The sequence below is a fragment of the Microtus oregoni genome, unplaced genomic scaffold (genome assembly GCF_018167655.1).
Source record: "Microtus oregoni isolate MIOR12 unplaced genomic scaffold, Mior012 000026F_ref0000081, whole genome shotgun sequence".
Classification (NCBI taxonomy): domain Eukaryota; kingdom Metazoa; phylum Chordata; class Mammalia; order Rodentia; family Cricetidae; genus Microtus; species Microtus oregoni.
Window position 1 is genome coordinate 14,451,693 of NW_024543085.1, and position 25,971 is coordinate 14,477,663.

Below are 25,971 nucleotides of genomic sequence, written 5' to 3' on the forward strand. Positions count from 1 at the left end.
ATATCAGCAGGTGTGCTGCAAACATTGTGAGGCAATTAACTGAGCTTGGCTCACACTTGCTACAGGAACATGATCACTTATGCAGTGCAGAGTTAACAGTAGCGATCATGAGTTTCAGTAAGTGGAAAGAGATGTCCAGTGACGTTTTCCTACTTAAGGGCCTAAAATTAGCATATAACGTATTTGAGAATATTTGAGGTTTCTATTCTTAATTAAAAAAATTAAAAAAAATCACTTTAAAAGACTGATATTTCAAATAAAAATTTGGTGAGGTATCTATGGAGTGGTAGATATTGGGACTTAAAGTTTCAAGGCCACTGGACTAGATTTTTCTTATATTGATTGTGCCTGGAAATTTTTGAATCCCATTCTTCATCTACCTGTACCTTTAGAAAACAGTCTCACATGCTACTTCATGTCTAGCCTCTCTGTCAGGTCTTAGGTAGCAATACGTAGCGGAAGAAACATGTACTTTGGAATCAGGCTTAGCTGGAATCCTCTCTGTGACTTATTAACAGTGTGTTCTTAGGCAATTTTCTTAATCATCTGATACTCAATTATTCTCATTGGCACAATGAGGCATTTTCATTTCCACCTGACCCAAGAATATAATAATATCCAATGCTCTTTGAGTGCTTGCTCTGTATATTAGCGTTCTCCTGATAATCAGAACCAATAGTAAATACAAAGAATTAGCTCCCATGACTAAGAAAAATGGCAAGTTCAAAACACAGGGTTGGTTTTCAGAGTAGAGACGTGGGAGAGCCAGTGAGGTTTGAGTTCAAAAACAGTCTTCTAGAATTAGGTCTTATTTGGGAAGGCTGATGTTTTTTCTCTGTGTATTTTGAGGCAAGGTTTTTCTGTGTCACAGCACTAGCTGTCCTGGAACTCACTCTGTAAACCAGACTGGCTTTGAACTCACAGAGTTAGGCCTGCCTTGCCTCCAAGGTGCTGGGATTAATTAAAGGTGTGCGCCACCATGCCCAGCTAAGGCCAGTTTATTTGTTGCATCTTCAGTGGATTAGGGAAAGCCTGTTTACTTTAGGGAGGCAAATCTGTTTTAATCTAAATGCTCTGAGTTAGTGTCAGTCTAATCTCCAACCACCGTATCAATTGTCCTAGCCACCAGCTCAGAGAAGACTTTCTGTGTATTAAGTGATAAGTGACACAAGGTACAGAATTGGTCTTTAATAAATAAATGGTAATACTCTTACTAGCTATAGCAGTGTTGTTACACTTAACACTTTTTAAGACTGTAGCTCTTTCCTTCCTACATTTAACACTCCTCTTCTATAAAGTAGACGCAATACTTCACTGAATTATGATTTTACTTCCACAAATGCCCTCGCTCATTTTTTTTTTTTTGTTTGCATTGACTTTCATCCTCAATTGTGTGTGTTGCTGGAATTCTGGAATTGAACTCAGGGCTTTATGTAGCATGTTAGCCAAATGCTTTGAGCTCCTGAGTTCTTCCAACCCACATTTAAAATTTTAAGCTTATCTCAAGTACTTAGGTTACTCCCTTTGCCCTAACATTCTCTTTCCTTGCTGCTTAGGACCTGTGTTTTTCCATAGGCTGATATCACAAAGTGCTGTAAACTGAATGGTTTAAGCACCAAAAGTTTATTAGTACAGTTCTGAAAGCTGCAAGTCTGAGCTCAAGGTGTTAGCTGAGGGAGAGTCTGTTCCCTGCTTCCCCTAGGTTTTGTCAGTTTGCTCATGGCCATCTTTGGCATTTTAACATTTGTAGAAGCTTGCCTGATATCAGCCTTCTTCACCTATTTCTCCTTGTGTCTCACTCAGATCAGTGTTTCAAAACCTTCCTTTGTAAGTGAAACAAACCATCATGTTGGCTAGAACCTACTAAGCGTCTTTCCTCCAAACATTTTGAGACTCAGAGGTTATAATGTGAATATTTGAAGAGAAATACAAATATCCATGAGAAATATGGAGAACAGTGCAGAGGACACCAAAAGGCAGGATATGGGAACTATCAAGGGGAGTTGTTTGTGAAATTTTAGTATATCTGTACTAAAAATTTAATGAAGACCAAATATTGGGAAGAAAATTTTAAAAATAAAAAATGTTTAATTAAGTTTTATTAAACAAAATTAAATAATATTTAATTTAATATTGTGAACCATTAAGTGATAGAGACTTGCTATTAAAGAATTATGTCTGAACAAATACAAATGCTTCACGTTTGCAAGCATTCCTATAGACTTGGATGTTTTATGGTTTTGTTTTCTTTCAATGCTTTGATCAGGAGTAATGTTCAAGCAACACCTACTTGCAGTAAATGTCCTCAGGGTGCTACAAACATACAACGTTTGTGGAATTAATTATTAACAGATCAGTTCACCAAGTTTCTAATTTGTTTAATGTAGTGAACAGGACAATGAAGGTAGGAAGATAAATTGTATACCATATTGTCCTTAAGAATTTAGTCTAATGAGCAAAATACGTTAACAAAGCATAATAGGCTATGTAAACATTAATTCAACAATTTAACAAATTGAGTGAGAATCATGTGCCAAGTTCAATGGTTAGTTCAGGAAATGCAGCAGTTTAGACACAGGGATAGGCAGTCTGTGTAGAGGCTACATGCAGTTGGGTTTCAGAATGGTGTACACAGGAGAGAAACTAACCATACACCGGAGAGAGGCTCACTGTGAATAATGTTTAAGAAATGATATCAATGTATCTGATGCTTCTTAGCAATAGAATTCAGGCTTTGTTTCAGGGCTTTTCTTTAGTGTGACCCCGCTGAACCCAGCTGACTTGTCTCGTGATGGTGATAGGAGAAGCTTTTTAAAAATTAAGAGCCACCTTATTATGAATGTTTTCATCCAGTGGAACTCCTGCAGAGTTCAAAAGCCAGAGAATCTGGCTCAGTGTTTCCTTTAAAGTTCATTTTCTTAAAGCCTAAATGGAAGCAAGAGATCATGGCATTTTAAGGTTTAAAAAAAGCCAAACAAACTCTAAATACTAATAAAAATCATTTCCACTCACCTACCATAGTTTGTGTTAGGAACTGCCCTTTTAACTACTTCAGTATGAAGGTGGCTAATTTAAACTCTTAAATTGCTTATTATGAACAATTAATGAATTAATTACCATTATTTAGTATGTGTTGTGAAAAGCTTTATTATGAAAAATTTAGCAATTTAATTTTTAATAGATCCTAGCTGACTTGTATTAATATGCGTTTCTATGTTAAAATAAAGATAAAAATATTAAAGTAAGGCCTTTAAGTAGTGTTATTTCATGGTATATCCCAGACAGATGTGGCTGTTGACTCCATTCCCTAACTCCATCTCTTTCCCCAGGAATGCAGAGTGGGGGAGGGGTGTGAGCCTCTTCTTTTTTCTTGCCTGCAGCTCTGGGGAGCTTCATTGTTTGTTCTTGGTGATACCAAGGCATTTGGACAATGCTAGTAGAAATACTTTGCCTCCCAAACTCAGGAACAGGATATGAACCCTGAATTCCGAGTCATAAAATGTGCCTATCTACATCCTCCCCATCACTGAAAAAAACAGGCATAAGGATGGCAAGCTTCTACATTAGTTTGTTAGAGTTTACAGTTTTTTTTTTTAAGAGGCTGAAGGGATCATAATAGAAATTAAAAAGGATTAAAATGACATTAGTAACTAAATTCCGTATTTAGTTGGGAGATGGGAAAACATGCATGGATGAAAAACCTGTATTAAATGCCACACTGCATGTTAGTCCCTCTGGGGACTCACCATGGGTAACTGGGGTTTAACAGTCATAGAGCAGAGAGTATAAGCAAACTAAGTGAAAAGGAGGTTAAGACAATGAGAATTCAAGAACCAGCCCTTCTGACTAGGTGATTGTAAGGAGAACTATGAAGACCATGTTTATCACAAATGGAACTTTAAACTCTACTAAGAGTTGTCTTCCTGAGGCAACATCAGTTCTTTTTAAAGAATTTAATATTCATCCATGCATGTAGTGTGCTTTGATTAAAGTCCCATCCATTCCCTGCCAATGTATTTTGTGTTCTTCCCACCACTTTTCACGCCCTCCCAACTTCATGTGTTCTTATTTATTTTACCTTTAGCACCCACAGGGCCCACTCAGTGCTGTGTTTCATATCTGTGTGTCTATATGTATACGTGAGAGCGTCTATTAGAACATGGGTAGCCTCTCAGAGATGGGCATAGCTGAGCAGTGACTCTCTCTTCCCCAGCAGCCATGGACGACCAGTGACTCCTCAGATAAAGGGGGGACTCCATGAGGCCCTTCTCCACGCTGGGAGTTTTGGCTACCTTCCTCCTCTTACTGTCTTCATCTTCAAACATTTTGTAGTTGCCTCTAGCCTCTGCTGTATCATTTTATCTACCTAGCAAACTAATTTAGTGAGAATGTAATCTCAAACTGTGGGGTAGAATGTGTGTGCAGTAATATATGGCGGTTAGAGGATAACTTGTAAGAGTCATACATGCATGTAGGTCATGCTTCTATTATATAGGTTCTGCTTATTAAACGTCGTTCATCAAACTTGGCAGTGAGTACCTCTACCTCCCGAGCCATCTGCTGGCCCTGGAATGTATCTTGTAAAATTTTGATTTGGAAGCAGTCATTTTGAAGTAATGAATGACAAACATGTACCATAAAGGACTAAATGGGACAAAAAGGACCTTTTTGTTCGCATAATGAGGGGGTCATTAAATCATTTAGATAGTGAAGGTCACAAGAAAGTATACTTTGTGTTTTATGTGTCACAGCTCATACCAGATGATGCCTAGCTCTATCAGTTTTGTTCAAGGATCCCAGACCTGAGAAACTGTACTTGCCGCAGTAGGTGGTTCTACATTCATGCACACACTGGCAGCACTAAGTGGACTCGGGGTTAAAAACAAACAACACATGAAGTTGGGATGGGCTGGTGGTGACAGTGACAGGAGGAACTGGAGGGGAGGCCATGAGACAGAATTGATCATGATACATTATAAGCATATAAAAATCTGTCTAAAGCCTCTGTTCAAGAGTCTTTTTTCAAAAACCAAACCAAACAAAACAAAAAGAGTCTGTTTCTCAAAGATAGAGGTTTTTTACACATAGAGGTTCTTTACACATGTAGGTTCTTTACACATATCTTAGAGAATCAAGTAACTTTGATTCCAAATGTTTAGCCTCTGTCAGAATGACAATCAAGGCTCAGTAAAGGACATGTTTATTTCCCTAATGAATGAAAAGTATTTCTTTTGGGTCTTAGTGATGGTGTCTGAAAAACCAAAATGAACAAAGAACCACAATAAAAATTCTAGAGAAAGGGAGAAAACACCAAAATAAATTGCGCATTTTTTTTTTATTGAGCTCTACATTTTTCTCTGCTCCCCTCCCCTTCAACCCTCCCCAGGGTCCCCATGCTCTCAGTTTACTTGGGAGCTCTTAAAGACCAGCAAGGTAACATGTATATACCGTATAGGAGATGACTTTGTATGGCACTCATGTGTAGTTTATTTTTTTAGTTGCCTTGTGAGAAGACAGGGAACTTGTTCCCTTCTTCTCCTTTCACCCTTCTCTGAGGATGCTTGAAAGGACTTTTCTCCACAATGTGACTGTTACCACTACATGTGGCTCTCCGGAAAACGCAGAGGCTTCCATATTGAAGCTTCCACGCATGCTTGTAGCATTTCTACTGTCACACTGTAAGGGCAGTCTGTTTCCTGTCTTCCTCATTTTATTTATTTCTTGGTTTTAGTTTCGAATATAATTTTATTACCAATGAAAATATCAGTCAGAAATTAGAAAGCAATGGTTTGACTGGGTTTCTCTGGTTAGGCTCCTAAAAGTGAACTCCCACACAGGATGGAATCAGCTTCCTGGGGCATTCAGCCCTATGGCTTTGGTGTATCTGCAGGGATATTTATGGCTTTTCTTTGTGGCTATATACAAAGGCTCTGTGAGGCTACTTTTCCAGGGTACATGAGCACTCCACTGGAAATTACACTCTTTGTGTCTTTCTGTTATCTCCTAAAATGGCCAGACTCTTTTCTGTTCTTTTACTTTCTTGTAGCCTTGCTTGTTACCTCTGAAGTTTAGAAATGCCAGTCATGTGAATCAATTAGATGTGGCTTTGCAGGGCCTCTCGCTTAGTTTCTTTACAGTATCATCTTTTCCCCTCACAGTTCCAATATTTAAGTTTCTTGCCTTGGGAGACAGAAAAAAATATGTATACCATTCATGTTACATGTCACTAATCTTTAGATGTTCCCATGAGCTGCCTGCACACTCTGATAGGATTCTCAGTAGCCACCGAGACATGTGCATATTTGAAAGGGTTAGAGTTTGAAAATCACTATTGAAGTATATCACATTTAGAAAATCCTTCCAATATTGGCACTCATGTTTGATCTCTCCATGCTGCTTTCTTACTTACAGCTTTATTGAGATCCAATTCACTTTACCCACTTACAATCTACAAAACAATGACTTTTTTTAAAGCTTATTCACAGTTTGGTTAACTATCATTAAAATGAATTGTAGCAATTGCATTTTTTATTCCTATGAGAAAGAAACTACACAATCATTAGTGCTTACTCTTCTGCTTTCTCATACCGTACGTGTTGTTTGTTTCTAGTCTATTTGTAGTGATGTACAGTCATCTGGGAAGAGAGGACCTCCATTGAGAAAATGCCTTCATCAAATTGGCCAATAAGGAAGTTTGTGGTGCATGTTTGCTTTTTGTTGTAGTTGTTGTTGATTAATGATTGATGTGGCAGGAGCAAGTCCATTGTGGGCAATGCTGCCCCTGAATAGGTGGTCCTAGGTTGTGTAAGAAAGCAAAGGGAGCTCAATCATGCAGTAACTTTATGCTTAATGTTTCAAACATCTTACAGGCTTTTTTTCCAAAATAAATACACCATTTTATGTTCCCACAAGCAGAGTATAAGGGTTACAATTTCTCATACCTTTGCAATTGTCATGATTACAACCCTTTTACTGGGTATAAGAGGGAATCTAACTGTGGTTTAGTATTACATTTTCCTACTTTGTAAAAATATTTCCTATGCTTACTGGCCATTTGTATAATTTCCATTGGAATATCATTTTAAAAATTCAGCTCTTTTGACCATTTTAAATTTTGGTTGTCTGTTATTAAGTTAGAAGACTTATATGTCTGATATATTAACTCCTTATTAGACATTTGAATTGCAGAAAGTATTCCCAATTACATAGAATATCTGCTACTTTCTTTATGGAATATTTTAAAGCATAAAGTTTTTATGTTAATTCTATCCATTTTTGCTATCGTTGCTTATGCTTTTGGTATATTGCTACCTTTTCAAATTAGTTATAATATGGCAAATTAGACAAAAAGTAAGCTTTGATATCATTGACTTATTTTTACATTCTAACATCATATTGCCAGATTACTTAAGCATCCCTAGATCCAGTTTCAGATCTACAATAAGGATATATAGATATAAGATTGTTATGAAATATATAAAATCTGTTATTGATGTTGTAATTCCAGTAATAAACTTTGTTGTTATGGAAATTAAATCAAGACAAGCAGCATGTGTGAAGAAGCAAGTACATAACTGTAATTCTTTCTAGACAACATTTAATCTGACTCCCATGAAAGCCAGCTGTAGTTGCCATGGTAGTCATTATATCTAGATGGACAAGTAGCTGACTGATACGAAGAGCTTTTTCCAAGGGTACAAGGTTTGAAAATCAGAGAGATAGAGTTGTAACCTAGGGTTCTCTTTCTTTCTCTCTCTCTCTTTAAAAAAGAAACCTCTTGCAGTTTGCTTAGTATTGCTTGTAGTACTAAGAAAGAATTGCTTTGTATTCAAGTGTATTAGCCAAGATGAACATTTTAAGAAAGAATAAGCGATTTCATGAAAAATTAATATTGCTGTATGCATTATATAGTCTTGGAGGTAAAGCATACTTCATCAGAAAGTTTGTTTATGGCTAAATCAGTCTTATGCATTTAGTTAATAAATTTGTAATGACATACGAAACTTCTTGTGTAACTTGAAGAATTATTTTCTTTTCCTAAAGTTATATGTCCATCACTAAACATTACAAAAGAAATGGGAACTAGAAAGAACACACACACACACACACACACACACTTTCCAGAGAGAAACTTTTTTTCCCTAACTCTTCTCTTCCTACACTTCTCCTTCCTCTCACCTCTCTTCCCCTCCCTTCCCCTCCCCTCCCCTTTCCCTTTCCTTTTGCCTTTCCCTTTCGCTCTCTCTCCTTCTCCTCCCTGGTTTATATTTAGAGGTATCTCATGAAATAGATAGACTTCCTTTATTACTTAAAGTTTGGACTCAGTTTGTCACTAAGTTACAAACTGGTTTCATTTAGGATGCCAGAATGCTTATAAAACTTAGACCTTTAGAAGATACTTTTTTTCAGAATTTGTAATCATTTTGTTGAGTAGCAAGTAATTAGCTGTCCAGATCTTCTGAAATTCATTAATTATATTCTATTTTAGCCATCTAAAACGGAATAACTATAATTCCCTTTGAGAATAAGAGTTTTGTGAACAATAGCGTTTTAAACAGAGAAATGGCTAAACATTAGTAGTCATCCATAGTATTTGTAGAGCCAATCATGCCGATGTAGTGGCCATCACTTATACATTCAGCATTATAGTGGAGATGTAGCAAGTTCAGCACCAAATTCTTTATGGAACCATCAGAGAGGTGGCTATCAGCTTGACATCATTGCCGTAATTTTAGATTGAATTACTGTTTTCATTATTTTTTGTTTGAGAGTTTGATATATGCATATAGTGTATCTGCCTCATGTTTTCCCCTCCAGTTCCTCCTCTGTCACTTTACCACTATCCCCTCCCAACTTCATGTGTTGTTTGTTTTCAAAAACCCCTGAGTCCACTTAGTGCTGCCAGTGTGTGCATGAATGTAGAACCACCTACTGTGACATATATAGTCTCAGGTCTGGAATCCTTGAAGGAAACTGAGTCTTCCTATGCTGACAGCCATCGGTTGCCAGTAACATCTCAGCTAAGGGGAGGTCTTCAGAAACATCCATGTCTTCATGCTGGGAATTTGTCTAGCCTGATCTCGTGCAGGTCTAAAGTTAGACTGAATTCCTGAAGTCTACTTGTTTTACGTAGAAATTTTATAAACTGGGCTCTGTTTTAATTTTTCTAAAATTCATTGAAAACCTACATATTGCTGTAAAATAACTTTGAATCTCAGTTGGTTATGGCACTAAAGTGCTATTCACAAGTTTTTGAAAGCTTTATAGAGGTTAGTTAACTTTTAGCATTAATTAATTAATTTTCCTCCTCATAACCACTTGGCAAAATAGCTAAAGCAAAGTGATAGGATAGCTGTGACACAACTGGATCAAACGGCCTCTCTGTCTCTGCATGCCTTCAATGGTTCTGGCTGGGTATCACTAGACAGACAATGGGGGATACTTTGAACTCGTGTAAATTTGGGAGCATGATAAGTAACGTTCTAGTGTTTGGTTAACTTTCACTTCATTTCTTAAGAACTATTTTATCTAAAAAGGAAAAAGGTCATGAGTGTGGGCTAACATGTCAGTTGTGATAGAAATGTCATACAACTGGTGGTTTTGGTATTTAATTTCATTTGACTAGTTTAATAAAAAGTAATGTTAAATACTGCAAAAGTATGATTTTTCTGTGCAAATAATGATTGAACTTGAAAATATCTGACACATAATCTTCATATTGCTTTAGCAGATGAAAATGCCAGGTGTCTCTGCTAGAATAAGCAAAATGTCAGTTGTAAAACTAGTTTTTAGCTTTAGATACCTGACTTTTGGAAGGATTGGTTTTGAGAAAAGTCAAAGCTTTAATCGTCATTATAATGGGCAAATTTTTAGTAGGACCCTAGAAATTGATTTTGTTAAAGAGCCCTGACTCCCCATTTGGTACACAGGTCAGTATGAACAGGCTAAAAACCTGATATCCCTTCCTACATTTTGCATCTGTCTCCTTGTCTTAAAACTTTGGATTAGACTCTTAATTTTACATGTAGGTATTTACATCTCTCAAGTGGTATTTGTCTAAAAAATAATACCTAAGCTCTTTTAACCCCTTTTAAGGTTATACACAAAGACAAGAGTGAGAAATCTTGCTGTCTCCTTCTGTAGCATATTTTGTAGACTCCCATGATACTCCTTCAATTTCTTCAGTGATTTCCATAAGCCTGTGGTCGCTCTGGATTCCAGGAGAGCAGAAGTTCACAAGTGACCACTGTGTATGAGAATCAGACCCTGTTCAGGAGCAGTCTTTCTCAGGACCTGACTTGTCCTCACATCAGTAATAACTTATTTGAACTGACTTGTACAACAAGAACTGAGCCCAAGTTTGACTAAGACTCTTTTAATGATAAACGTATCTTGCTCCTGTGTTTTTGGTTCTTCTCTTTAAGCCTGAGCTGTTGCCTATATCCTGAAGATGGACTTGGGGTGGGGAGCTACAGAACTTCTTTTTCTCTTCCTCACTGTGTGCCAACATAGATTAAATCTTCTTTCTCTGTCTTTTATCACTGCTCATCCCTTTGATTGACATGTTAGGACAGGTGGCTGAGACTTGGTTTTGCATTCCTAAAGCAGGGACTTCTGACCTCAATCTCTGGGAACAAATTATTTCATTAGAAACTACAAATCATTCTGTATAAAATTAGTTTTCCCAAAGAAATGAAATGAACAATATTAAACAGAGTAAAATTAGTGTGTTTGTCTTTAAAAATTAAAATGCTAGCATTGTTTGTAATAAAACCTGAAGCTTGTTACGGTTAAGTGGACAGAACAGTATATCTGAGATGGTGGGCTTTTCTCCTGGATGGTAGGAAACTCTAGAAATATGCGTTTGCTATGTGTCTGCTATTTCTTAATTGATTAACTAGTTTCTGTTAGAGAAACCCTGACTTTGAAGGCCTTCAGACGTTCTAGGAATACCAATTTGTCAGTCATTTAGATGTGAGAGAAATAGCTAGCAGGGGCAGTGGAAGACAGAGAAAAATCGTCACTGTAATGCCTTATGTTGTTCCAACTACTCAGACTCATGAAATACCTGAATGTATATTACTTTACGATGGGAGAGATACTGAGGTGAAAATTCTGGCTTTGAGCAGTGTTGAATGTACACAAGTCCATTAAATATACTCAGAATCCTTGCAAATAAAGAGTGGCTTGAATTTCACATTTACATTGCATAGTATCTAAAACTTGAATGTCTATTTTCTCTAATTTTGTTTTGTGTTTCTTAGACTGACTTATAGTTGACACAGAGAACTCATTGTTAGGAGAAACTGATTTATTGTAATATGAGGAATGGGTGGCTTGTCGTCCCAGCCACCCTGCTAGTTTACACCCGAAATAATCACACAGAAATTGTATTAGTTAAATAACTGCCTGGCCCATTATTTCTAGCCTCTTAGTGGCTAACTCTCACATCTTGATTTAACCATTTCTACCAATCTATGTAACACCACAAGGTCGTGGCTTACCCGGAAAGATTCTAACCAGCGTCAGTCTCAGGCAGGAGCTTCACGGCATCTGCCACACTGCCCTTCTTCCCAGCATTCAGTTAGGTCTACTCCACCTATCTAAGTTCTTCCCTATCAAAAGGCCAAGGCAGTTTCTTTATTAAACCAATGAAAGCAACACATAGACAGAAGGACCTCCTATACCAATTTATTCTCAAGAAATAAAAGTTTTCTGTAAGGTGATTGCAGATAGCCTAAGATGAATAGATTTTTAGTTGGTTTAAAATTTTTTTAGTTTTGCTTATGTGTATGAGTATTTTGACTGCTTGTGTGAATGTGCACTGCATGTATGCCTAGAGCCCTCAGATGTCAAAAGAGGGCATCAGGTCCCTTGGACCTGGAGTCACAGATGGTTGTAAGCCTCCATATGGTTGCTAAGTTTCAAACCCTGGTCCTTTGAAGGAGAAGCAACTGCCCTAAACCACTAATCATTGCTACTGTTCCTAGATTTTCATTTTTAGAATTTACTTTGAACCAGTTTTAATTTGGAAATATAAATTCAGGCTTTCTATGGTGTAACTGCCAAGAAATGCTAACTAATAATTACAGCTGATGAGCTTGAACATTATACTGCTGAATTTATTTGGCTTCATGGTTCTCTTGGTAAAACTAGTTGTCACAGTGTAATATAATATCTTAAAACACCCTGAGATAACAAAGATGATTTTTATGAATTTATCACACACATTGTGTTATTTTGAACTAGCTGGAAGCTTGTTCATGAGAATGGCCACTTAATCTTAAACATGGACCCAAAGAATCATGCTTGCAATGTGTAAAGACTTAAGAAAATTTAAAAATTTCTTTTGAATACCCTTTAAGGAATGGTATTGGAAGACATTGAGCCTCTGCTCATTTTGAAGTTGATACATGATTTTAATAATTTCAAATATATTGAGAACACAAGGCTGCTAGTAGGTGTAATGAATTTTCTTTTTTACTGTGTTCTGCAGATCGTCATTCTTTTTGTCCCTTGCTACTGACCTTCTGAAATTTCAAATTTCTGCCCATAGTGATATACACACTTGAACCTTTCTAGAGGAGATTATTTATGAGCTCACTGTTAAACATAGTGGTTAAATATCAAATTATAGAACATAATTTCAATATGGTAAACAAAAGTTCAAGAGGTTATCACTTTGCACTTATTTTATGCATTGCTGTTATGGTATTGAGGCCATTTGTGGTTTTTCTCTTTGAAGTCATGAGCATGTTAATATTATATGCAGTTCATTCTCTTGCCAGTTCTGAATTCAGTGATCTCATCTTTGGTAGCTTGAATTGATCATGGTAAGAGTATTTATGAAGCAATGAGCAGTCAGCTTTTGCTTTTGTTTTCTGGAAAAGGGATTATTGTTTGCAGAGCACACCCCTCCAATTACCCACTGGATTTGCTCCCCTTGTTTTCACTCTCCTAGTTATGTGTCTAATTTTATTACAACCCACTTTACCTAATTCTCTTACAGTTGAACATGGTAAAGTATGAATTCAAAAGAATGTGGAGAAATCTTTTACATTAATAACTTTTATGTCTCAGAAAACTTCTATGTCTCTGAGTACCCTTTCCTAAGGTAGCTAATAACACTCCCTTTTGTTTTATTTGCTTAACAAAGTTTCAAAATTAAAACACACCAGTATGCTAATGATTGCAAAAGTCTTTGGCAAGTGCTAAATAGATTCTTTAAATAATTGGTAGTAAACTCTTTTTTTGTTGTTATTGTTGTTTTGTTTTTTTCGAGGCAGGGTTTCTTTGTAGTTTTGGAGCCTATCCTGTAAACTAGCTCTTCTAGACCAGGCTGGCCTTGAACTCACAGAGATCTGCCTACTTCTGCCTCCCAAGTACTGGGATTAAAGGCATACACCACCACTGCCAGCTCTGGTAGTAAATTATTGCTTTAAGTTTGTAAAGGGTAATTGCCTAAATCACATAACCATATCTCACATTGTTGTCTCAGTTTTATCTCCTATACTAACTGCCACCTTTATTTCAACTTTCTGTCTGTGAGATACTGACTAGGGTAGTGAGTACCTACCTATGCCACTCCTCAGATGGTATCACCGTGGTTGTGGCCCTTCTTTTCCTGATACATTCGGTCTGCTTTCATGTATATTCACTATCTTTTTTCCTGCAGAAAGAATGACCAGTGAATCACTAAGCTTAGTTATTACTACCCTTTGTTAAAGAAGGTTTTTGTTAAAATGCAAATTTGTAAGTTAAAGAGACACAAGGAACCATCACTCACTTACGGTCTTAGCAAGAAATGGCCAATTAAGTTACTTGGTTTTAGGGATGGGCCTAAATTCAGATGAGTCTCAAAAACAAACTACAGGAGGATTAAGGCATGGGACTGGTCCTAGTGGGCAAGTCAGAGACTAAAGTAGTATAAAGAAGAATATGGACCCTTAGATGTGAGGGATAAGGGTAATCATGAGGGCTCCCTGGAATATTATGCCATGGAACAATATCAGAATGTTGACATTTGACATGTCATTTCTTTACAATCTCTTGAATGACTTTGATAGAATATGATTTTTTTTGTTTCATGTTTTCTTGCTTCTCAAATATAACCTTTCTGATGGTTTAACATTCATCATTTTACATTATTACAGAACCTTAATGATAATAAATCTTAGAAATTTCTGGGGTACAAAAAGGATTAGGAGTGTGGGCTTGTTGGAAGAATTGTCACTAGTGGCAGACTATATATCAGTTATATATACATATAATTAGAATTTCTGATTTCTGTCCTTGTGGAGTTTATCTTACCTTTTCCGTAGTAGTTAGAAGCAGCATGTTTGAGCAAACAGGGCTACTTTACTTTCCTTAATCAGTTTCTCTAGTTTCCATCATAAATACTTACAGGGTAATGTGAAAAGAATTGATGATCTATACTTTCTAACAATGTTGTAGAGACAGTCATATTTGCTAACTGCTATAAACTATTCACTGTCTATCTTTATACTCAGTTCTTTAATAGCTAACTCATTGCTAAATGTCCTAGGTTACATTGACAAAATTAAGAATATTTATTGTCTGTCTTATGTTCCTCAGTCTGTTTTCTTATCATGAAAGATTAAACTATATTAGGATCCTCATCTGTTAAAAAAGAAGCCTTAGTTCAGAGGTGCTGATGTTTATATGGGTATAGCAAGTACGATATGAATATTATTGTATTTATGTAACTTCTTTTACTTCACTTTCATATTTCCATATATATACTATATTTTCTCCATGACAGTTGGTACCAGAATCATGTCTGTAATGAAGACTTAATAACTGAATATCTGTCTGCCATCTTCTCTTTTAGCTGGACCACACCAATTTTGAAAAAAGGGTATAGACAGCGCTTGGAGTTATCAGACATATACCAAGCTCCTTCTTCTGATTCAGCTGACCATGTGTCTGAACAGCTAGAAAGGTATGATCTTATCCATGACTTTATTAGCAGAAGAAAGACATTCTTCATGTCTTTTTGAGAACAGAAAACTGGCATATTAGAAGTTTAATTTTAAAATGGCACATTTAAAATGAGAGCATCTTATACTCTTGCTGAATCTTGACCTACTCAAGTATTAAAACATGAATGAAAAATAATCATTTTCTTAAGAAACGGCTTCTTGTATTAAAATAAATGATGTATAGTCTGAGAATTTACTTATCTTTAAGAAACATAAAGGAATATTTGGAAAGACTAAAATAAAATCATTGTAAAGTAAATAATTTGTTTCTAAAATATTTGTAGCAATAGGGATGGAATTCAGGGCCTTGTCCTTGCTTGACAAGGACTCTTAACAATAAGATACATTCTTAACCTAGTGTGGGAGGTCCTTCTGTCTGTGTGTTGTTCTAATTGGTTAATGAATAAAGAAACTGCCTTGGCCTCTTGATAGGGCAGAACTTAGGTAGATGGGGAGAACTGGACTGAATGCTGGGAGAAGGAAAGCAGGGAGAGAGCCACCATGGAGCTGCCACCAAAGTCAGACATGCCGAAATTTTGCTGGTAAGCCACTGCCAGGTGGCGATACACAGATTATTGGAGATGGGTTAAACTAAGATATAAGAGTTAGCCAATAAGAAGCTAGAGCTAATGGGCCAAGCAGTGATTTAATAAATACAGTTTCTGTGTGATTATTTTGGGTCTAAGCTAGCTGAGCGGCCGGGAACCAACAAACAGACCTCCTCCAACATTAACCTGTCTTTTGAGACAAGATCTTGTTTCTTAGCCCAAGCTAGCCTTAATCTCACTACCCACCCAGGATGGCCTCAAAGCCATCTTCTTTTTGCCTCAGTGTCTCAAGTCCTGGTACTATAGGAATGTTCCAACATGACTGGCTTGCTTTCAAAATATTTTTAATTGAAAATGTTTATTATTATGGTGGCCTGAATGACAGTAACCCCCACTGGCTCATATATTTGATTACTTGGTCCCCAGTTGTTGAATCTTTTGGGGAAGGATTAGGAGATGTGACCTTTAAGGTTTCAAAGGCAGATGATATTCTAAAATTGCTCTCTCTGCCTCATGCATGCTTCTGATGATGTAAGCTCTCAGCTGCTCCAGCACTGAGTTTGTCTGTCTGCTGCTAAGCTCCCCACCATGATGATCATGAACTTAATTCTCAAACTCTAAGCCCCCATGAATACTTTCTTCTATAAGTAGCCTTGGTCATGATGCCTTGGCATAGCAGTATAAAAAGTAACTAAAACAATTATGTTAATCAAAACCTATATGTTGGCTGAACATTCTAAAGTACTGGTTTCTATTATAAGTGTATAAAGTAGAAGTAGTTTAACTTTCTGATGTTAAAAAATATATTAGGATTCTTTAAGTAAAGTATGTATTTTTCTTTTTAGTTTTGTTTTTTTGTTGTTGTTGAGAATTTCATACTTAAATGTTTTTGTCAAGTCCATCTCTTGTGCCCTTGTATCTGATTCCTGGCCTATCCCCTCTACCTCCTTTAGCTCCCAACTGCCATGTACTCTTTTAAAAGTTACCGACTCCACTTAGTGCGGCCAGTATGTGGATGGGCATAAGAACATACACTGGTTCATTGGTGGCTTCTTCTTCCCTGAAGAAAAGTGACTCTCCACCAACAACCGGTAGCTCCCCAGGTAGGGGTGGGACTTCATGAGCCCCCCCCCCATGCTGAGATTATCTGATTTGATCTTGTGCAGGTCTTGTACATGTAGTTGTAACTGCTTTGAGTTCATATGTGCAACCGTGCTGTCATATCCAGCAAATACTGACAGCACAAACTATTTTGCTAGAGATGTCCAGTAACTGTTGCTTTTAAAATCAACCCACATCCACTTCCATGATGATCTCTGACCAGATTGGTGTCCCATTTAGAGCTGAGGACTCCACAGTCACTTAATCTCTACATACTGATCAGTTGATCTCTAAGTTATCTGCTGCCTCCTGCTTATTTTATGAGGGTTGAGATATCCACTAACGGTTATAAAGATAAGAACTTAGGCAGCAGGTTAATACTATGACCACTTAGCAGAATAATTATTCAGCTTATTCTGAATAATCAGCAGAACAATTAGGTTCTCCCCTAGGACTATGATATAGCACAGTTAATGATAACAGACATAACTTGTATCTTGTAAAATACAGCTTCAATTAATCAGAAAGGGGTTGATTAACCCAATATCATTCATGTCATTATCCAATTCATGGGGATATATTTCCAAAGCTAGTCTTCATTGTAGATCACATGATTTACAAATTAGTATGACTGTTACATTTCTCCTCTAGTAGCATACATAAAACTTTCAGTACTATGATCACTAACCGGTAAGGATGAAGCTTCCATGTTGGTACCTGATTGATTCTTCCACATCTTATGACTCAAGTATGTGGTGACTTCAGCAGTAGAGTCTTAACCATCAAATTCTGGAAGCTAACCAAGAACTTTGACAATTTATCACCTCTAATGTTTGCGGGGAAGTCTATGAGAACCCAGTGACCAAAAACTAGCGATAGAACCAATACCTGGCACCGGTATTTTTATTTGCTAGCCTATGGCTTTAAGAAAGGCATTATCCCTCTGTTCAATGCCTCTTATTTATATGTATGTATATATTTTAGGAGACTTTTACAGTGATGTTTTTGCTTATGTATTTTGTGTTTCAATTTATTTTTTTTCAGTTTCTGTGAAGTATTGCTCTGGGTCTTGATGATAATTTCATGCATTCTATAGACTGCTTTTGATACAATGGCCATTTTCATAATATCAGTTCTACCAATTAATAAGCATGGAAGATACCATCTTCTGTTATCTTCTTTTTTTTGTTGATGTCTTAATTTTTCATTGTACAATTCACTTCTTTGGTTAGATTTATTCAAAAATTATTTTTGAGGCTGTTGTGAATGGAACGGTTTCCCTCATTTCTTTGTGAGCATTCCATTTCTGTAGGAAGGCTGTTGATTATTTTTGTGTATTAATTTTGTATCCTGCTATTTTGCTGAACATGCTCATCACCTGTGGGAGTTTTCTGGTAGATTATTTGTGGTGTTTTATGGATAGAATCATACAATTTAAAAATTAAGAATACTCTGACTTATCCCTTTCCTGCTTATATCCACTTTATCTACTACTTTTGCAGTAGACTATAGTGAACAGTACTATAGTGAACAGTAGTGGAAAGGGAGGGATGGACAGCCTATCTTCCCAACTTTAGCAGAAATGCTTTGAGTTTTCTCCATTTACCTGTGAATATGGGCTTGTTGTATATTTCCCATATTATGTTGACATATGTCCCATGTATCCCCAAATTCTCCAGGACTTCATGAAGGATGTTGGAATTTATTCATGTAATTTTTGTCCATGGGTATAATTTTTTGGCATATTGTGTTTACTGATTCAAGTTTGTTGAAGTTCCTTCCATCATTGTGATGAAGCTGACTTAATTGTTATAGTTGATTTTTTATATATACTCTTGAATTTGGTTTACAAGTTGTTTTTAAGAATTTTTACATTTGTATTCATCAATAGGACTGGTCTGTAATTCTCATTTTTGTTGGGTCTTTTTCTGATACTGAATAATAAAGGTTTTGTAGAAATAACTGTAAACATTCCTTTTCTATTTTCTGGAACAGTTTGAGGAATATTGGTATTAATTCTTTGAAGGTCTAGTAGAATTCTATGCTCTGTTTTGGGGGGAATTTTTAATTACTACTCTCTCATCGACTGTTATGGAGTAGTTTAAATTATTGACTTAATCTTCATTTAACCTTACAGAGAATATACATCCACAAATTATTCATTTGTTTTAGAGCTTGTGGTTTAACTTGTAGTTGTCTGTTAGGTCCATTTGATTTATGATGCCATTTTAACTCCAAAGTTCCTCTGTTCATTTTTTTTTTTTTTTGGTCCAGATGACCTGTCTATTGGTGAAACTGATGTTTGAAATCATTCTTTTTTTTTTCCTTAAAGAGACTAGGTGTGCTTCTGTTTGATATTTATGAATTTAGAATTGTAATATCTATATGTGATATCCTCTTAATGGGCTGTTCTTTTAATGGGTGTGAATTGTCACTCTCCTTGTCTCTTTTGAGTAGTTTTGAAGTTTATCATGTCGGGTGTTAGACTGTGTATGCCTGCTTGTTTCGTAGTTCTCTCTGCTTAGAATAACTTTTTCAGGCTATCATCCAAAGCCAGTGTCTGTTGCTGACTGTGATGTGTGCTGCTTGGAGGCAGAAAAAGGATGGATCCTGTTTGCTAATCTTAGCCAATAGCCTGTATCTTTCTATTGAGTAGTTGAGACTATTAACAGTTTTTATTGAAAGATATTTATTAATATCTGTCATTTTGTTGTTTTATGGTGTTTTTTTTGACCTCTTTTGATTAACTGCCTGAAATTCTTTATTCCCTGTGACTTCTTGTGAGCTTTCTTTATTTTGATTTCAGACTCTAGTATTCCTTCCAGTATCCTCTGTAGAGTTGGCTTGGTGCTCATAAATTCCTTAAATATTTTTTATTATGGGAAGGATTTATTTCTCTTTAAATTTTAATAGAATTTTGCTGTATACAATAGTGTGAGTTTTCAATTATGCTTTAAAACTTGGAATATACTTTCCCAAGTCTTTCTGGATTTAGAAGAAACAATAATTTTGGAGGGCAAGGCTACTAATTTGGGAGTGAGATATAGGGTCATGGAAAGAATTGGATGAAAGGGACTTGAGGGGCAGGAGAGAGGAAAGAGCAAATTGATATAAGTATATTTTAATTTAAATTGTAAAAAATAAAAGTTAACTGTTGAATACTCTGATGGCCCAGCCCTTAGAAGTGATTTGACATTTTTTTCTTTCACCCTCTTTTATCCTGTTTGTTTTAATGTTTAATGTTTTAACTATAATATGTGGTGAGAATTCTTTTGTGGCCCTGTCTATTTGGTATTCTGTAAGGCCTCTTGTACCTAGATAGGCAAATTGTACCTAGGTTTGGCAAATTTTCTTATATGGTTTTATTTACAATATTTACAAAGTCTTCACTATGGAGCTCCAGAGGTTTCATACATTATGGTCATATTTATTTTTAAGATTCATTGCTTACTTTACTGAGTAATCCAATTCCTGTATCTTATCTTCAGCCTCAATTCTCTATTTTCTACATGATTTAGTCTACTTTTGAGACTTCATACTCAGGTTTATATTTGTATTAGTAATTTTTCTTTCATTTTTAGTTGGGATTTTTTCCTCTCAGCAATTCTATTATTATTATTATCATTATTATTATTATAGATATTATTCTATTATTATGTCTTGTATTGACTTCTTTATTTCATTAATCCCTTTGGTCCTTTGTAGCATATTTATGTCTTTTATTAGTTGTTTGAATATAATTATAATTTTCCATGTTTTCTTTTTTGGGTGCCATTATCGTGGGATTAGTAATTTGGGGAGGAAACAAGGTATCTTTTTATGTTGATTTTGTTTCTGTGTTGGAACTTAGACATTTAAGTGGTTTGTCGTGTTCCTTCCTCTTTTACATTTATGTCACCATTTTCCAGTGAAGGCATCTACAATGTTCATGAGAAGACTAAGTCTCAGTAGGGTTGAGAATGCCATTTCCATTTGTGGGGCTTCCAAAAAAAAAAAAAAAAAAACCAAAAAAGAGCCGGGCGGTGGTGGCGCACGCCTTTCATCCCAGCACTCAGGAGGCAGAGGCAGGCAGATCTCTGTGAGTTCGAGGCCAGCCTGGTCTACAAGAGCTAGTTCCAGGACAGGAACCAAAAAGCTACGGAGAAACCCTGTCTCGAAAAATCAAAAAAAAAAAAAAAAAAAAAAAACGTTTGTGGGGCTGCTGCAGAAAATTTTGGGCAAAGTAGGCGGACTAAGGGACTAAGAAATGGTAACCAACTTCTCTGCTTACTGCACAAAGATGTGTTGTCTGGGCACATGGAGCAAAATCCCTGCAAACTGTAGTCAGGTCTTGTGTAGTTTGCTGGTGGTGAGCACTTCTAGTGTCACCTTGAAGATCTGAATGTGTGAATGCCATTAGACTTTACAGAAACCTTAGGGCAATAGCTACTGACTGTCAAAAAATTTAAACTTTTCATAATTTTTCATGATCCATCACATATCAAGCATAATTTCTCATCTTGACCACTCTGGAAGAAAACCATAGTTATCTTCAGCCTACGGAAAAGCAACTCACAACTTAGAGATAATATAATTTGCCAACCACTGAATGATGAAGCTATACAATTCAGTTCTGGTGAATTTATCATAGTTCCCCTTTCTGAGTATTGGTTGGGACCATTGTCAGTGACAGAAGCCCAATCAACTAGGTTTATCAACTAAAAAGAGGACATTTAATAGCTCATGAAACCTAAACTAGGTGAATCTCTAGGTAGAGAACTAGACCAAGGAGTCAACGAGTCCTAGGGCACAGTTATCTTCTGTGGTTTGTGCCCTGTGCTGGCTTATTTTCTTAGACTAACGTCCTTCTCAGGTGGACCTCTCAGAGCTCTAGGCTTATACCTTTCTATGCCACAAAAATGATAACTCTTCCTTCTTTTCCCCACCCATCTTCTCCCTTCTTTCTTCTCCTCCCTCCTTCCCCCTTCCCTCCATCATTCCCCTCCCTCACCCCTTCCATCTTCACTCTAATTTTTCTTTTATTCCCAAATTTATAAAATACATCTGTTTTGTTTTAATTCAACCTCTTTGTCTCAGAACAGAGATATACATTCTAATAACAAATTCTATAATTTATAATTGTTGCTATAATTTTATATCTCTTCATCTTAGTTTTTGTTAGTTTATTGAAACTACTCCTTTGCACCCTTGGGAAGTGGTCCAAGTTTTCAGTTTGTTGCTAGAAGTACCTTGACTCCTCTGATTCACTTTTGTGGCCATGAAATTGAATAATCTGTATCATTGTAGTATGAAAACCACACGCCCACTCTATGTTCCTTACCAACTTTTGAATTTCGTAAGTCTAGAGCTCTTTGCCCTCATTAAGCCTGTTTAACGTACTGCTGGATCAATACCATCTACTTTTGTTGCTAATTTCTCTTTGATAGCTACAAATTATTCAAATTTCACCAATTAAAACAACAGCTTTCATTTCTATCAAATCACCACATCCTCCCATTTCATAGCTGACAATTCTTTGGTGCTCTGGTCTTCACTTGTTTATCATCCATTTTTATTTCAGCTATTGAATTATAATTTCTATTTTGACTATGTTCCTAAAATTGCATTGATGATGGATTCCAGAGACTTCTTACTTACCAAATGTGACTTTTTTTTTTTTTTGTACTTGTTACTTCACTGTTATTGGTATCTTTATCTTGAAACCATTGGCTCGGTTTATGGGCAATCCCTTTTCTGCATTTCCTAGATAGTTGATCACTAAGTTCTAATTGAAGTGTAAATGAGAGTTTTTAATGAGCCCTGTTTCTTGCATGGAGAATGTGATGCTGCTATACACTTATTTTTGTTCCCTATTTTGATTCACTAAGTATCACAGATAAACAGGCTTCATGTATGTGAATGAAGAGGACCATGGGTTGGCTTCACTTTATGGATAGGCTGCCATTATAGTGCAAGTTTCTCAGGGAAGTCATGGTGCATATATTGAGACTAACAAGCTTTTCATCAAAATCAGTTGTGTTTTCTTCCTCTAAAGTAATATCAAACCAGATTTAGTTATTACAACTTAATAATAGTAATAGCCATTGGTGGAATGGCCTTTAAGTATTCAGTTCTTCTGTGATTCATGGAATTTTTCCATCTCAGAACAATTTGAAAATTAAGATGAAGGCAACACTGAGACAGTTTTTATTCCATTGAAAAAATTAAAAAGTGCTTTTCTTAATAAACAGCAATGGCAACAACATAAAACAACCAGCTGATGCTCTAGGAGTACTGAAAATAAAACTCAACTGTTACACTTCAGCTAATTTGTCAATACTATTTAGTACCTATCTTGCTATAAAACATATTTTTATTCTGCTCTATTTTCAAAGACTTACAGACTATTAAATGATTTCAGTAGTTAGATGCTGAAGTTTAATGATGATATTTTCATGCTTTTTCTTTAAAAATCTAATGGAGATAGAGTCAGAGACTTAGATTGGAGCACCAGAATGAGCTCCCAAGGTCCAAATGAGGAGCAGAAGGAGAGAGAACATGAGGTAGGAAGTCAGGACCGCGAGGGGGGCACCCACCCACTGAGACAGTGGAGCTGATCTATTGGGAGCTCACCAAGGCCAGCTAGCCTGGGTCTGAAAAAAGCATGGGATAAAACCAGACTCTCTGAATATGGCGGACAATGAGGGCTGATGAGAAGCCAAGGACAATGGTACTGGGTTTTGATCCTACTTCATGTTCTGGCTTTTTGGGAGCCTAGCCAGTTTGGATGCTCACCTTCCTAGACCTGGATGGAGCGGGGAGGACCTTGGACTTTCCACAGGGCAGGGAACCCTGTCTGCTCTTTGGACTGGAGAGGGAGAGGGAGAGGAGTGGGGGGAGAGGGAGAGGAGTGGGAGGAGGGGGAGGGAAATGGGAGGCTGGGAGGAGGCGGAAATTTTTTTTTCAATAAAGAAAAGAAAAAAAAATCAAGAGAAAAAAGTCCAAAATGATTTTTCTTTTATTAAATCATTAAAACATTCACCTGATGGTCCCCTTCCATTAGTATGTCAATTGGTGTAGTGATTGTTTAGGTCTGTTTTAGGCAACCAGATTGTTGAAGTATCATGGGCATAGCTTCCCTGTCATTTCTAGGTGACATATCTGACAGTACACTTTCTGGCATGTGGCTCTTAAAGTGCTCAGCCCCTTCTTCCATGAGCCACACCGCTAGACAAAGAACTAAAGGTAACTGAGAGAGAAATGGTCCTTCCCAGAGGTGTGCTCCCGAATGGACTATCCCATACCAGGGGTCATCCCTGAAATCATGTGCACAAGCAACACTGTAGGGATAAGTCCAGCCCCTTAGGGGGCGTGTTCGCCTCGGGCTAATGTTTACCTATAAATCTGGGGGAGCGTGCTCCCAGCCATCCCTTCTGCTTTCCTGGTCTCCTCGGGAAAGGTGGTTCTGTAAGTCTATTTCCCCATTAAAGCTGTATATATTTTTACAATCTGTCTGCATTCATTTACGCCGTTACACAACACGACAAGAACTCAGAAGGTTGCATTTATATGTTACAGTAATACATGTTACAATCAAAGACAAAGAGACATGGATTTGAGAAGGAATGAGGATGAGGGACAGAGGAGGCATTGGAGGGAGGAAAGTAAAAGGTTAAAAAAATGTAAAACGAAAAAATCTGCCTGATTTTTTTAATTTGTGATTTTGTTTGAAAGTTGAATATTGTGAAATCTGTGACAGTTAAAAACATAAATAGCATGAGATCGAGGGAACTTAGAATATCTATTGTTGCATCTTATTCTGAGCACGAATGCATTCTAAGTGTGGTCTGTTATTCGTTCATCCTTGCCATCACTCTGAAGAAGCCCAGTACGTTTCCGTAACATACACAATTGGGTAGTCTCATGTAATGAAGCTCTGTAGAGTGATTACATGGAAGAGCATCAAATTCTGCCAGATATCTGACTGAGTAGCTGGCAATGGAGAGACTTCACAAGGTTTGATCCTATCATCATGTTGTGTTAATCTTGAACACATATACTTGTGGATGGAATCTTGAAGGGAACTACAGCAACTCAGAGACTTGCAGCTGCAGCTCATTGATCCCACTTTCTTATTCTTTGCAGAGAATGGGACAGGGAACAAGCGTCAAAGAAGAATCCCAAGCTTATCAACGCCCTTCGGCGATGCTTTTTATGGAAATTCATCTTCTATGGAATCTTGTTATACCTAGGGGTAAGACTCTCATTGGTAAATTCAGTGCCATATATTATTGAGATATAGTAAGTAGTTGTGTGCTTATAGAATTATGAAAGGTTCTTTTAAGAATCCATTACAACTCTAAGTACAGATCACCTAAAATTAAGTGGAAACCCTTGAAATGCAGGCTTCAATTTCCAGATCATAATTAAAATGGATCCAGAAAAACAAATTACTTGTTTAAAATTTTTCTCTTTTTTGAATACAGATTATAACATCTTAATAGTATATGAGACTACTGGCAACATTACTTTTCTGTATTCAGAAAGAGAATATTAGAAGACAATGTTTTGACAAGAATAAGGCCCTGTTCAGTCAATTATGTGGAGGGATGTTTATGATATTTTGAAATTACATATATATATATATATATGTATATGTATATGAACATATACACATATATATTACACACACACATTGAAATGTTACCCAGAAAGTAGTCAAACTTTTTAAATGAGACAGTGAGGTACACTTGAATGTATTTGTCAGCAGCCTATGTTGTCATCACCGTAAAGAGCAAAGCAAGCCTGGAAACCCGGGCTTTGTGATGCTTACTGACTTTGGGAGTGTTCCCCAGATGATCTCCAAACTGACTTGGGTGTTGTTTTTTGCATCATCGGGACATTACTTTGAATGCTTGGTTGTAGCCTGTAAAGAAGGGTGACGAATGGGAATACAATACATCTGCTTTAACAGCTCAGCCAGTAATGCTGTGACTGTCTGTTCCATTGGATTGTTATTGCGCTGTACTCCTTCTGGCCTTTTAACCTTAGCAGGGCTTTGGCTTCCCTCAAGTGTTGTAAGAACTCATGTACAGCTGTACTACTTAAAGAATTTTACTTTATCCTGCCCAAGAAAGATTCATTAACAATTTATACTGGCAAAATTGACTATAATTAGGCTCAGAATGTTTTCTAATGCTGTTTTCTTCTAGAAGAAATTCTTCTGGCACTTTTCTCAATACAGACACACATGCACACACACACTTCTTCATGAATATAAGTATATAAGTACATAGATGATTATTTCTTTGTAAGAAATTTCATGTATATTATAGTCTCAT

General features: G+C 36.6%; 1 protein-coding gene across 1 annotated transcript in view; it reads left to right on the forward strand.

The window, feature by feature from the left end:
* The window catches only part of Cftr (CF transmembrane conductance regulator), a 135,192-nt gene that overhangs the window by 7,632 nt on the left and 101,589 nt on the right, over window positions 1-25,971 (forward strand). The window contains exons 2-3 of the mRNA XM_041675665.1: window positions 14,852-14,962; window positions 24,776-24,884. Of these exons, the coding sequence (XP_041531599.1) occupies window positions 14,852-14,962; window positions 24,776-24,884 (220 nt within the window). The remainder of the gene's footprint in view (window positions 1-14,851; window positions 14,963-24,775; window positions 24,885-25,971) is intronic.